Raw genomic sequence first — 15,689 nt, 5'->3', positions numbered from 1 at the left:
TTTTTACCAATTCTGATAAAATGGTCAAAAAGTGATTATTAAAGGCTCATATTCTAATGCGTAAAAACTGTTCCATTATTTTCAATGTCGTCACACGAAAGGGATCGAATCCTACCTTACCTTGTGCACTACCCCTTTGAATAGTACAAGAAATATAAACGTGCCAGTCTCATTGGATTATATATCCGAGACACAAGGCGGTTTATGCCTAACGCGGGATTCCCTAAGAGGCATTCCCTTTCTAAGGCTTATGCATGATGCCATTCTTATCAAAGCAGGGAAAAATGCGATTTGAAATGAGACGTGACCTAAGGAGCCCTTTGTTTGCCAGGGTAAGCCTAAAATGGTATAACATTATGAATTTATGAACAAAATGCATCACAATTTTCAAACGTGCGATAACCTATCTACAAGGGTGGGCTTCTAAAAGAAGGTCATGCCAGACCTCTTATTTGCTAAGGGTTTGTGAATGCAATGGGGACACAAAAACCAAGAAAAGTTAGTTTAAACAGATAAATACACATAACACATTGTAGCAACGGAATCAACACAAGGAAATAAAGCAATAAAAAGAGGAAAAGGGTTGGACCCCTCCCCTCGTGAATAGTGTCCCTAATAGGGTAAGGTCGACTCTACTCTAGGCAAGCTAAAATGGATGCATGAGGTTAGGGTTCACTAATGCATCTAGACTCGATAAGTCATAGGTCCCCGAGCCTTCAGACTTAGAAACCAAGGGTCATCACTCCCAAGGTTCCTTGTCGGTGGCTCGAGCGATTCCCCAGACGTTGCTACGCACACGTCGTGTTACGGCTACCCGTCTGGGCGAATCTAAAAAGAATCCTCAACCTTCGACTAAAAACTAATAGGTCATCAACCTAAAGTTTGAAGCGGAAGATCGAGTGACCCCTCGGATCATACTACGCACACGTCGTGATACGATCACATGTCCAAGTGGGTCGCCTAAAATCCTAGTAGGGTGGAGTGGCGTGACAAGCCACTAAAAGAAAAATAAATAAGGGATAAAAAATAAAACGTATGCACGTATGCCAGTGCTCATTTTGGAGGGGAGGGATCGATAACCAATGCGAAGCTCTAGGGTAATATTCCCCACCCCCAAATGCAAAGCGCGATACATATAAGTAAATAAACAAAAGTAAATAAATAAATCATTCATCACATATACGAGGAACGATAAACGAATACGAGGGTGAAATGCAAAATATCCTAAAAGAGAAAAATGCAACCTAAAACATCCAAATATGATAAATATAAGGGTTAAAAAGAGAAAAAGACGACTAAACCAAGTGCTTGGACTCTCTTAGGTCCCCAGTGGAGTCGCCAAGTTGTCGCGCCCCATTTTTCGCGATGGAAAAGAAAAATAAGTTTTATAAAAAGATGTGATTTAATAATAAATGAAAAAGGACCTAGAATGGGACTTAAAAGAATGCGACAATTTGGGTCCAAAATTTAGTCTAAAAGGGTTTTTAAGAAAAAATAGGAGTCGCCACTTGGTATGGAGTTTTGGTGTACCAAGTCACCCAAAAAAAATAAAGTAAAACAAAATGAAACCCTTTTTGACAACTCCAGGTCTTTGAAAACAAGAGAAAATGGATTCGGGAGTCACGGTTGAAGAAAGGGAAGGCAAAGATTCGATTAACTCAAATCTAAGGCACCCTTTCAACCTAGTCTAAGCTAGTTGCGAGGTTTAGTCAAAATTTTCCTAATCTAACCCTTAATTTATCACATTTGGATGTTTTCTATATGAATGCAAATCTAAAAAATATCGTAAGGGACAACATGTTCATTCAAGGGTTTAATTGAACCAATCGCATTAATTGCGAAGGTCAAAATAAATCCTCGAAGGTGTCACAAGGATGCAAATGATGAAAAAGAAAAGAAAATAAAAGAAAAGAAATTAAATTATATACATATATATAAGTGATCAAAGAAAAAGGGAATGCAACATAAAGGGTACGGGAGGCAAAAAAAATTCGTGACATAATTTTCTTATACATGGATTAATAGGGTATTTAAACTAGAAAGTTATAATCACCCATTTCCCATGTTTGAAAAATAATTATCCTAACATGAACAAGCAAATGAACTAGCTTAAATGAGATGCAATTCTAAATGACATGATTAGCACCTATAGCGGGTAGGGGATAATATAATAGGGAATATCATGCAAATGAGAAAAGATCCTAAAAATAAAAATATACATGAAAATGTAGTGAATAGCACACAAAGATGAATCTAGCGCAAGATAACCTAAAGGGTCTAGCGTTGGACTAGCCCATTTCTAAAAATCCTTACTAGCGTTGGACTAGCAAGTAAGCGGAGGGAGAAACCACAACTAACGTCGGACTAGTGTGGTGACGTCATGCATCAACAATTCATAGTGAAACAAATAAAACATAAATTAAAACAAATAAACACATAAGAGCACGTAACACATAACACGTAAACATAATATCTAGATGCCAAAATCCTAAGAAAAACGGATAAAACACATAACACATAAGCCACATAAACACGCAATTTATCTATTACATCGGGGAGCGCCTAACTACAATCTAGGAGGGAAAAATATAATAAAACAAATTTAATTATCCTATCTATTACATTTTTTTGAGGTATTTAAATGCCTCTTGAATCATTGTAAAAAATTAACTAAAACATATGTAAGAAAACTTGAATGAATATTTAAATCAAATAAATAAAGCATATAAAAATATAAACACATAGGAACACATAAGAGCACATAAGAGCACGTAATTGACATTGAAATAATAAAAATAGGGGTACCTCCCGTTTGAAGTGGTGACTAAATGGAGTCAAATTGTCCTATTTATACTCACAATGAACAAAAGGATCATGGCACCAATTTAATTGAAAAAGAAAATAATAATACAAGTACTAAATTCACACTAATATGTCAGACGTAAAGAGATTTAAGCAAATCTAAAAATTCCAAGTTAAGTATATTCTAAAGTAACATAATTAGCTATTAAAGAAAAGAAACAATCATAATAAAGAGAGTCAAAATTTGCCAAGGACTGAATTGCAAAAATTGAAAACTTTTGGGGGACAAAAATTATATTTTCCAAAGTTCAGGGGTCAAAATTAAATGAAAGATAAAATTCAGGGACCAAAATGAAATTAATTTAAGGGCCTAGGTGAAAGGAATTTAAAATGTTCTGGGCCACAATAAAACTACTCCAAAGATCAGGGGCTAAAGTGCAAAATTTGATTTCTGATTGGGGAGAAAAAGGCCATTGGGCCATTATTGATTTCTTTGGGCCGAAAACTACCTAAGCCCAACCGAAAATCCATAGAAACGAGCAGGCCAGCCCGTCATTTTATCACTCAAACCTGACCCAGAAATGCATGGGCTCCAGCCTCCTAGCCCATCCGAAACCCAAAAAAAAAAAATAAACCAAAGCCCATTTCCAAAACCCAACCAAAACTAACTCCTGGCCCAACCGAAGAAAAAACATTAGCCCAAACCGTTTTCTTTCTTTTCTTTTCTTTCTTTTTTTTTTCTTCTTCTTCTTTCTTTTCTTTCTTCCCCGTTCGTTCCGTCTCTTCTTCTTCCCAGGCGAGCTGAAGCTTCAGCTGGCGGCCATGGTGGTCGCCGGTGGCGCCGCCGCCGCCGACCGCCACCGCCGGTGACCTCTCCGGTCACCAAAAATCCTCAAAATACACCTCCCCACTCGATTTTTCGCGTAGACTCCATTTTCGGAGTTAGTTTTTACAAAAGACGATCTAAAAGTGGCCAAAATGTCAAAATACAGTCCAGTTTTTATTTTTTAAAACACCCAAATCTTTCACCAAAAATCATAAAAAATATATTACAATACTCCTTATAACCTCTACAATACAACTATGATTTTAACTAACCAGAAAACAATAACAAAAGACTACATTAAGGCAAAACAGTACCTAAAAATCTTTTTGGCATTTTTTCAAACAATTAATATGCATTCACAGACATCATTTCCTTTTCCTTCATCTAGTTCATGCCATTTCCAAATTTTCAGCAATGCAACAACAACAATACAAGGCAGCGAGCAGAAATGAAAGAAAACTAAACAATGAAGCATTGATTTAATGTGCTAGACAAAGACTAAAAAAAATACCTCAATGTAGGTGTGTGTGAGGTTGAGATGGAACCGAGAGGAGTTGGGGAAGATTTTTTTTGTTCTATTTGTTTCCTCCGCCCGAGTCCGAGAGAGGGAGAGTGAGGGGTCAGCTGCAAAATTCCGAGAGCTTCCCTTCCTCTTCTCTCGTGCGTTTCTTTTTTTTTTTCTGCCTCTGCCAAGTGAGCCCAGAGGGATTGGAGTGCTTTTTTTCTTTTTGTGGCTTGTCTTTTTGGTCTCCTGAAACTAGAGAGAGCCGAGGGATGTATTTTTTGGGGGAAGCAAGAGTGGAGAATTTTTTCTTTGTGGCCTCCCTGATTTTCCAGAGAGAGCCGAGTGAAGAAAATGGGTCGCCAAATTAGCTTTTTGTGCGTGTTTTCTCCTCTGCAAATGTTGAGTGTTGGCAGAGCCAAAAACTCATGGCCAAGAAGGAGTCAAATGGGTTTGGTTTCCTTCAAAATGATGGCTTCTGCGGATGAAAAGAAAGGTCCCTGGCAATTGAGTGTGGAATGGGTTAATAGTTGTTTTGGTAGAGAAAATGATTATGATGATTTTTTTTATTTTCTTTTTTGTTGTTTGTTTTTTTTTTGTTTGTTTTTCTCTTTCTTTTTTTTTCTTTTTTTTTTTTTTTTTTTTAAAAGCAAACCTGCAAAAATGAGAAAAATGCACATTAAAATGCTAGAAAATAAATAATTCATTAAATAGAAAAATCTTGAGAAAATATTAAAAATTGACAAAAATTTGGTGTCTACAGTTACCTCAATGGTTGAAAGTGTAGTTTAGGAAAGGGATAATTTCAGAAATTTCCCTTGAGATTTCTGAAAATTTCACTGGCCTCCCCTGAGATTTATAAAATTACATTTACCACCCTTGGTAGAATTGTGGACCCAATTATTTACACCATATGGGAAGAGATTACTCATATATATACCCTAAAACATTATGTCTTAGAGAAACTAATATCTAACGATTGATTTATTAGAGCACTAATTAAGGAAAACAATTGTTGAGAATTTCTTTAATGATGAATAGTGACTTGCAATTATAAAATAAGGCCAATTGATATACCAAATGACACTATTTCATGATTGATAGAACTTGATAATGATCAGAAACCAGTTGTACACAATGTGAGAAGAAGAACTTTGGTAAAAGAAAAAATATAGGGCAAAAGAAGATTGTTCATGAGAAAATTTTCTTTGAAACTTTTAAAACTGTAATAGTTGTAAAGCAATTTTGTGGAAGTAAAGGAGAAAGAAGGGAAAAGAAAGGCAAAATTTAAAAATTTTTTATATTCAAAATCACAAGAATGATAGCAAACCTAATGTTAAGAGCAATGATTAGTCTATTTTACTGAATCTTATGATCATTAGTTTAGTTTTATTTTTTATTTGTATTGTCTAATATATTGAATATGAACTTTTTCAGTAATGAAATGTGTGTGTTAATTGTTTCTAATTTTTAATTGTTTTCATTTTTTCACTAATACAACTTATATACTTATATAAGGGGTAGTTATGGGATAAAAGTTTCATTTCTCTCCTTAAAATACCTTTTTAATGTCACTTTTTCTGATTTGGACTAATTTTGTTACTAAAATGTTAACCTCAGGGAAGGTTTGTGTAATTTGGCAAATCTCAAGAGAGGCTAGTGAAATTGTTGGAAAACTCATGGGATGTTTCTGAAATTATCCCTTTAGGAAAAGGAATCCAAAGTTGCTTCCAAATGATAAGTCGTGGCGAAAATGAAAATCTTACAAACAGATAATAAATTGAGCAATGATTGGGCATTGATCCAATGATTAGGGAGAGTCTGTTAAAGCTTTCACGTATACTAGGTTGAAGGGTTTAAACCTTGCGTAATTGACAGGCGTCAAACCTGTGCAATAATAAATACCTGCTTAAATAAAATACAAATTCTGTATATAGCGGTAAGCAGGGTCGAATCCACAGGGACTGGGGATAATTTAATTTCTTCTCAAGTTCCAGATATGGGGGGTTTTGAAAATGATAGTAACTAAATTACTTGGAATAAATTAATTAAAATAAAATAACTACAACTCAAATAACTAATTATCACAATAAAAATAATAATGGACGAACTCTAGCCAAGAGACAACTTCGGAGATGGTTCACTTAATTCGATCACAGATGCAAGGATTATTCCAGTTACTATCTGATAAATTAGTTATAGTTGTCATACACGCGATAAACAACCAACTCTTCCTCAATTTGTCGATAGCCAAGGTACGACCGTTGACTATTTCTCTAATCAGGAAATAACCCTAGGTACGACCATAGAAGTTCAATTCCCTAATTGCATGAATAATTAGAAGAGCCTAATTCTAACCAATCAACACGCTACGAGGGTCTCTTTAAGTTAGCCTGCCTATCTCCCTGACACAAACCCAATCATGCCAGTTGCCACCAGTTTAGAATAATTAAACAATTACGGATTTAACTACCCTAATTGGCTTCAGGTTATTGAATTAATCTAGAATCCGGGTCCTGGATAATCGAATAATAAAACAACCATATGAACATAAAGCAGAAGATAGACAAATACCAGTGAATAATGGGAATACATAAAAACTAATTCGATCTCACAAATTTAGTAGAACCAAATCCTCCGTTGTTCTTGACTAGACAAACTTAGCCACGCCTCATGAGAAAATCTTCAAGTAATTCCACTGAGGTCCAGGCCATCAAAAGAGCCAAGAAAGAAACGAAAAAACTAAAACTATCCTAAAGCTTCGATAAGAACTAAAGATAAAAAGTATTCATCCCCTGATCTCCATACGTTTCCCCCTTTTTAAAGCCAAAAGGAAGTCTAATGCTATCTCTCGTGGTCCCCACACCAAATTCAAAGTCTTGTACGTTTCTTTTCCTAGAATCCAAATGACTCATGCTTCTTATCCGTGGTCCCCGCACATGTGGACAAAGCCTCCAAAGTACTTGTTGTTCCAAGTCTCTCTACGTTGCTTTCTTTGAAAAGCCCAAATGACTAAATGCCTTGCACTAGCTTGTGGTCCCCACCAATTCAAGGACCCAAAGGTTGAAGCCCTTAGAAGTCTGCATTTTTCCATACAAGTCCCTCCTTTTTGGTAATTTTCTGCTTCACTCCTGAAATTGATTCCAAATACCAAATATGAGTAAATGTCAGCAATTAGCACAATATTTGTCAGGGATAGAAGGGGAAATCAATAATAAATTTACTAACAAATTATACCCTATCAATTCCCCCCACACCTGAATCATGCTTGCCCTCAAGCATGGGGAAAGTATACAGACACCAAAATTTGATAATGGTCATTGCTCTATCTACCAAATTGCCAAGATACCAAGAAAAATAATCAAGCATCAATGGTCAAGATCCAAGAAACATCACTCCGGTTAGCTTCTAAACCACAAACTCCTCCAATTTCAGGTTAACTAATCTAAGAAAAAGGAATGACGCATAACATTTATCAGCAAATGGTCCAACTATTAACCAAAATCTCAACATTAAATCCATAATTCGGCAAGCTGACTTTTATTACACACTAACACAACCTTCACTTTTTTTTCTACTTTTTTCTCTTCACTTTTTTTTTCTACTTTTTTTTTTTTTTTGAATCTTCTTTCTTCCATAGTAACAAAAGACTTAGTCGCTAGCCATTTGAGCCTTTTGACGCGAACTCCAACATTGGCCAGATGAAGGAGCCCGGTTACTCAGCTTCTATCGCCACGTGACCACGTACTCATAGCAATTACTACTTTTTGACGCGAGAATCAACACTTTTAGGTGCAGATCCCCGGTTACTCAGTAGTAACTAATAGCGGAGTACAGTCAAGTTTATTTATAGTTAAAAATCACAAAAACTCAATATAACACAAGAACCAAAAAGAAAACTTGCATCAGCTAGCCTCATTTTCAAACATGGAGAACTAAAGTTAATAACCGGACCAATTCACATGAAAATGCCAATAATCATTCCCTATGCCTAGGAAGTTAACCAAAAATTATAAGAGTAAAACAATCATCGATATTCACCAAAGAGATATTTTTGGATTCAACCACATTAACTTGATACCCTTTTATTATTAAAATTGGCAATAGTAGAAATAGAGGCAATAATCCAACATCAAACCTTGGCATGCACTTACGAGCTAATCACTAAAAAGAAGAAAAAGAAAATGAACGAAAACACCAAAAACCACAACTGCTCCCCCCACACCTAAATCCTACATTGTCCTCAATGGAGGTAATAAAGTAATGAAAGCGAAGAGAACAATGAAACTTCCCTGTTGAACAGCTAAGGGATAGGAGGGAACAATGGAGGGGAGCCGAGTTCTGAGACATCCTTGCCACTTGGCGGGTGATGTTCGTCATTCGTTCTTCTACGTTGTGAACCTGTGCTTGTAAGTGGCGCCACTCACCATTGTCGCCAATTATCACCCCAAACAACAAAAGACAGAATATCCAACAAAGATAGCAACCAACAAATGCAAATCCATAGTCACTGGTGTTCTCCAACTCAATAGTCAAATGCAAAAGCAAACATGTGCACCCAAGCCCAAATATGGTCAACAAAGCAACAGTTTCACTCCAAAACCAACAATCAGAAACTATTATCAACAACTGGAAACTAGCAAAGGCACGTCAATAAGCACAGGGACTACCCAATTCAGTCAGGCAACACGCAAACTTGGCCATCCATAATCTCAACACATGCACTCTAAAATTGCAACAATTGCCCAATAATATGCTAAATCTAGCAATAGCAGTCTTTAAGTTTAGCAAGAGCAATGGAGCCACAAGGCATCGGCAGTTGATCGACTATCCAACCAACTAGAATAGATAAATTCAGGGGAAAACACCTCAACTAATACCACTGGCGGAAGATAGAATGCACAACTCAATCAGCTGAAATTGTAGCAACAGCCCCAAGAAATAACAATTCAAACAATAATAGCTCATAAATCCGGCAGTAGCAAAGGGATTCCAAGTGCCCAGCCTCCAACAGTCAGCCAATAGAGTGGAATTAACCCAGTGGAGCCAAAATACCCAAACAATGGGTGAAACAAGTTCAATGGCTAACTCACACTAATGAAAACCCCAAATAACTCAATTCAGACAACAAGTAATGTAATCACAGGAGTTTCAGTCAAAATTAGTAAGGAAACCCAGCAATTCAATTAGATGCATCCAACTGGAACAAGCAATGTAAATGGCATAGAGGCCTCCCAATGTAACAAACAAGTGCAGTAAATTAGCTCACCCAAAATCTCAACAAGTGGCCCAGTTGGCCAGTTAGAATCCTAACTCAAAATCAGCAAATGCAATGATGACCATTCAAAGACGTGAGAATAACAACTCAATCAACCAAATAGCGAAATCAGATTCAGGTCCAGTCACCCCAACAGTACCACTACTGATGGAGCACACAGGGAAGAGATATCACAAAAGATCAACACCGCCTACTAATTAATCCGAATGACGCCTAACACTGCCCAAAGTTGGAGATCGAATGACAAATACCTCTACTGCTTCCTCGAATGAAGAAATGAGAGTGGCTGCGGCGAAGAGAGGTGGTAGAGCGCGAGCTCGCGCGCTGGTGGCGTGCGACCTGGGGTGGAGGCGCGCAGTAGGGGAGGAGTTGCGGTGGCAGTCAAAGGCGCTGGTGAGTGGAGGTGGCGGGTGGAGCTTGGAACGGAGGAGCTCAGCGAGCTGTGGGTGGACGGCCGTGGGCAGGGGAGCGGCGGCGGTCTTTGGAGCAGCTGAAGGTGGTCCGTGAGGTGGGGCTCGAGTGGGTAGCCGCTGGTGGATGGCGGCTAGTCAGCAGCTGCCGCGGGCTGGAGATGGCGATGGAGCTGCTAGAGTGGAGGCGAGCTGGCGGTGCGCTGGTCTCGGTCGAAGAAGAAAAGAAAAGAAGAAGAAGAAGGAAGCGGGGAAGAAGAGGAAGAAAAAGGAAAGAAAGGAAAGAAAGAAAAGAAAAAGAAAGAAAGAAAAAAGAAAGAAAGAAAGAAAGACAGAAAAAGAAAAAGAAAAGAGAAAAGGGGAATTGTTTTTTTTTTTTTTTTTTTTTTTTTTGTAAAAACTTACGCTAATGTAAATCGTCCCAATTGGAAATTGCTGAAATTTTTTTTTTTGTAATAATAAAATTTTCAAAATTTTTTTTTCTTTTTTTTTTTTTAGAGGGACTCCTGTCTTAGGCGTGGGCACGCTCAACTGCTATAGAGTCCGCAGATCCTGAACGAGAATTTCTTTCCCTCAGGCGTGACCACCTGGCGAGGGCACGTATAACTGTCAGCTTCCTGCCACAAAAGCAACAAATCACTAAATGCAACTAACACTTAACAAAAATTCCAAAAAGCATAAGAAAACTAAAATAAAGAGCCTTGGGTTGCCTCCCAAGCAGCGCCTTTTTTTAATGTCTTTGACTAGACATTGCCATATTTATTCATGGAGGATAAAATCGTGTAGCTCGCTTCAATACTTCATCTTCAATGTGATCCTGGTAACCCTCATAGATGGAGTAATCCTTGAGCACACGAGTTACGGGCTTCCATGGACTAGTGAATGGCGCCAAACGAGTCGATGATAATTTGCATTCTCCATTCACTCCTCCCTCACTTGCATTTGCTGGTTTGAGATATTTTGCCATCTTGACTCTTAAATTGTTCCTGTCATGAAACTCAAAATTTTCTGGTATAATAAAATCAATCTCATTAACAGGAATTAAAGAATAAGAGTCAGGAAAAGATTGATCAAGGAATGGAGGAGATGTCACCGCATTTGGAGATTGTTCACTGGATTCATTCACTTGAACCATTTGATGTTGGGGTCTCAATTCTTGTGCTTCAACTTTCTTTTCATCTGCATCTTTAGATTCTTCTTCTTGAGACCCTTGCAGTACCATGTCATTTGTCAGAATAATTGCACTCTCATCTTCCTCATGGTCGATAATAGTCGGTGAGGGCAATTCTTCATAAACTGGAGAAATCAATTTGCTCATTTTAGATGCCCATTCACGCCTTCCTTCTTTCATCTCTTCACTCATCTTTTGTGTCTCCTGTTGAAGTTGATGTACCTCCTGTTGAATTTGATATGTGTTAGTAGCTATTAATTCAACCATTTCTTCAAGAGACATACCTGACATGGATGACGGTTCTTGAGACTCTAGCTGTTGAAAATCTAGTGGCCCTGTTGTATAATTATAACTGGAGTTATCCCACCATCCTTGATCATACCCGTTTGGATTAGGGTTATACCACGTTTGAGACCATGGTGAAAAATCTCCATAATTATTGAGTGGGACACTCAGATTATCTTGATATTCGGGGCACATACCGGTCGAATGATCCCTGGCATAACAAATTTCACAGGTTGCAGCAGCCATTCTTTCTCTAATAGAGTTTAGTGCCTCTGAATGTGCAAACTTAGCAAAAAACTAGTCTCATCGCCTTCCCCCGAAACAAAATTCAGTCTATCACCAAAATACGGAGTGTTAGAAGCCATAAACTATAATAAAAAAAATAAGAGAAAAATAAATAAAAAATAAAAAATAAAAACAAGATGAACTCAAAAAGAAACAAATTAATCTGGCACCAGTCCCCGGCAACGGCGCCAAAAATTGACAGGCGTCAAACCTGTGCAATAATAAATACCTGCTTAAATAAAGTACAAATTCTGTATATAGCGGTAAGCAGGGTCGAATCCACAGGGACTGTGGATAATTTAATTTCTTCTCAAGTTCCAGATATGGGGGGTTTTGAAAATGATAGTAACTAAATTACTTGGAATAAATTAATTAAAATAAAATAACTACAACTCAAATAACTAATTATCACAATAAAAATAATAATGGACGAACTCTAGCCAAGAGACAACTTCGGAGATGGTTCACTTAATTCGATCACAGATGCAAGGATTATTCTAGTTACTATCTGATAAATTAGTTATAGTTGTCATACACGCGATAAACAACCAACTCTTCCTCAATTTGTCGATAGCCAAGGTACGACCGTTGACTATTTCTCTAATCAGAAAATAACCCTAGGTACGACCATAGAAGTTCAATTCCCTAATTGCATGAATAATTAGAAGAGCCTAATTCTAACCAATCAACACGCTACGAGGGTCTCTTTAAGTTAGCCTGCCTATCTCCCTGACACAAACCCAATCATGCCAGTTGCCACCAGTTTAGAATAATTAAACAATTACGGATTTAACTACCCTAATTGGCTTCAGGTTATTGAATTAATCTAGAATCCGGGCCCTGGATAATCGAATAATAAAACAACCATATGAACATAAAGCAGAAGATAGACAAATACCAGTGAATAATGGGAATAAATAAAAACTAATTCGATCTCACAAATTTAGTAGAACCAAATCCTCCGTTGTTCTTGACTAGACAAACTTAGCCACGCCTCATGAGAAAATCTTCAAGTAATTCCACTGAGGTCCAGGCCATCAAAAGAGCCAAGAAAGAAACGAAAAAACTAAAACTATCCTAAAGCTTCGATAAGAACTAAAGATAAAAAGTATTCATCCCCTGATCTCCATACGTTTCCCCCTTTTTAAAGCCAAAAGGAAGTCTAATGCTATCTCTCGTGGTCCCCACACCAAATTCAAAGTCTTGTACGTTTCTTTTCCTAGAATCCCAATGACTCATGCTTCTTATCCGTGGTCCCCGCACATGTGGACAAAGCCTCCAAAGTACTTGTTGTTCCAAGTCTCTCTACGTTGCTTTCTTTGAAAAGCCCAAATGACTAAATGCCTTGCACTAGCTTGTGGTCCCCACCAATTCAAGGACCCAAAGGTTGAAGCCCTTAGAAGTTTGCATTTTTCCATACAAGTCCCTCCTTTTTGGTAATTTTCTGCTTCACTCCTGAAATTGATTCCAAATACCAAATATGAGTAAATGTCAGCAATTAGCACAATATTTGTCAGGGATAGAAGGGGAAATCAATAATAAATTTACTAACAAATTATACCCTATCAATAATGCATTACAAGGAAGAGTGGTGCTTACTTGTTCTTAAAAAATCCTACTGCACTTGTCTGGTCTGCAGGTAGACTAGTGTAGAAGTTCTGATGCCCTTTTAGATTCCCCTTCCCCATAGTGTAGGATATTGTAGAAATTCTGATGGCTCATCTTATTGTAGAAATAGAGTAGATGTTGCCGCTAATAACCAAAAAAATGATAACAATAAATTGAGCCATCTCACATGTTCAAGTTATTCATACATGTTCATTTAGTGATAATTTTTATTTTGATAGACCATTTTTTGGACCCCTTTTCAAGTTTAGAACTGACCCATTTGTTACGTTTTGGTCTAGGGATTTTAACTGGCCAATATTTTTGCGGAATTGCCCTTTTTAAAAGCCCCTGAAAAACTACTAGCTGCTGAAACTCGTCCAATTATGCAGACAACTACAGCATGTATATTTTGAAAACACACCAGTATACGGGCATGAGGCCTTGACAGGCCCCAAAATATGTTGAGGCTAGCAGAATACATCATTTCACTCCAAAATTCTAATAATAATTTTATTATCTAAACAAACTCACGGGATATATGCAAGGCTAGTAGCCTAGTATGTATAGTTTCATTTTCGTAATCTTGGTTGGGGAATTAATTCCCTTGACAATCCGTATTAGTATAAATTTCCTGAGGCCTAGAGAATATTTTGTTTATATCTTACTTTGGAATTATTTTTTGTTTATTGGCTGGAGGGTAAAGAGGGACTAGAAAAGGAATTAGAACTAATTTATGTTCTTTATGCTGATGCATTTTGGGGCAAGAATTGCTTTAGAACCCCAAAAATCCAGATTTCGACTCCTTCAATCTTAACTTTTGAATCCCAATAAGATGAGAAATTAGGTAGTGGATTGGCAAAAGTTTGTGGAGCTATGGATGAAGAATAGTCAAGACTGAAGAACTGAACCATTTTGAATACTGTAGTGGCCATAAAATATGTTGAATTTGAAAAGAATACCATCAATTCCATATTTTCTTTTTAGCCTGTTATTTTATTTTATTTTTTTGATAAGTTTGTCACTTTTGTTGATAAAGCAATAACTGTTCAGAACAAATACAAATCTCAAAAGAACGAGAAGAGAGCTCTCTTCGAGCCAACCCAATGGCATCTCTTGACACCGACGTCACCATGGTTCCGGCTGGAGAAGGCTCCAGCGGAGCCGGACCTTCATCCTCCACAGCGTCCACCTCAACTTCTGGTAAGAAAGCCAAGCGATTCGAGATCAAGAAGTGGAACGCCGTCGCTCTTTGGGCTTGGGATATCGTGGTGGATAACTGTGCAATTTGCAGGAATCATATTATGGATCTCTGCATCGAGTGTCAAGCTAATCAAGCCAGTGCTACTAGCGAGGAATGCACGGTTGCTTTGGGTGTTTGCAATCATGCTTTTCACTTCCACTGTATTAGCAGATGGCTCAAGACACGCCAGGTTTGCCCATTAGATAACAGTGAGTGGGAGTTCCAGAAGTACGGTCACTAGAGCTTGGGCAATTGACAGTTGGGTTTCTCTGTGTTGTTGAAAATGAAGATTTAGCCCTGTCTTTACCTTCCTTTACCAGTTTGCTGCAAATATGAAGTCAAATATTCTGAGAAACGTTATTTGTTGTAGAATGCAATATCTGGTTCTATTAGGTACTATGTAGGGATTCATCAGTAAATTAGTTTGCAGTTACTCGTACTGAATTGATGTCTGTTCTTTGCTTTTAATGATTTTAACACCTTATTGCTGCTTGTTGTCAAAAAAAAAAAAAAAAAAACAAATCTCAAAAGAAGGAACTAATTTAATTTGCTAGAACCTGCGACAAATTTCCGTTGCATAACATAAATGTGTCACAATAAAAGAAAAAAGGATAAATTATACTAATTTATCTCCCTGTGGTTTAGCACTTTTACACATAACTCCATTATGATTTCAAAAACTATACATGAGTCTCTCATTATTTGGATGAAAGTTTCAAACTAATGGAATTTGCGTTTCATTAGTGATTCAGCTTAAATGTCAAAAGTATCCTATGTAAAGTTGGATATTTTTCATTAATCACATGGCAATTATGCACATATTTCAAAAATCATAATGGGGTTATATGGTAAAAGACAAAACTATAAAGGGTTAAAATATCATGCATATTATATTTATACATTTATATTACTTCTTTTATTTTAGTTTTTAAATAAGGATAATCTCGACATTTTTGTGGGTTCCATTACGGAGGATCATTTCTATTATTTTGACACTTTAGTCCAAATTATGAGAGAGTTATGTATAGTTTTTAAAATCACAGGAGCGTTACGTGCCAAATCGCTTAAGTGTATTTTACCCAAAGAAAAATTTTGAATAAAACAAAAAAGAAATTGCAATAATAATTTACATGCCCTTATTCTGCCTATATTGTGGTCCAGGGTTCAGATGTCTTGTCTATTTCACCTTAAAAGTTTATGCATGGAAGGAGGAGCTGATTTTGTTAATTCAATATTTAGGTGAATATTCTCTCTGCAACTGCATCAACAAGTCGGTATTGGC

General features: G+C 37.1%; 1 protein-coding gene across 1 annotated transcript; it reads left to right on the top strand.

Annotated features, from left to right (window-relative positions):
* The first annotated feature begins 14,247 nt into the window (after positions 1–14,247).
* Positions 14,248–14,891, top strand: LOC113765104 (RING-box protein 1a-like). Its single transcript, XM_027309163.1, has one exon. The coding sequence runs from the start codon at positions 14,271–14,273 to the stop codon at positions 14,646–14,648; it is 378 nt and encodes a 125-aa protein (XP_027164964.1). The 5' UTR covers positions 14,248–14,270; the 3' UTR covers positions 14,649–14,891.
* The last annotated feature ends 798 nt before the right edge of the window (positions 14,892–15,689 follow it).

Source organism: Coffea eugenioides, chromosome 3, assembly GCF_003713205.1.
Source record: "Coffea eugenioides isolate CCC68of chromosome 3, Ceug_1.0, whole genome shotgun sequence".
Lineage (NCBI taxonomy): Eukaryota > Viridiplantae > Streptophyta > Magnoliopsida > Gentianales > Rubiaceae > Coffea > Coffea eugenioides.
Note: the sequence above shows the minus strand (reverse complement) of the source record. Positions and strands in the feature narration are given on the sequence as shown.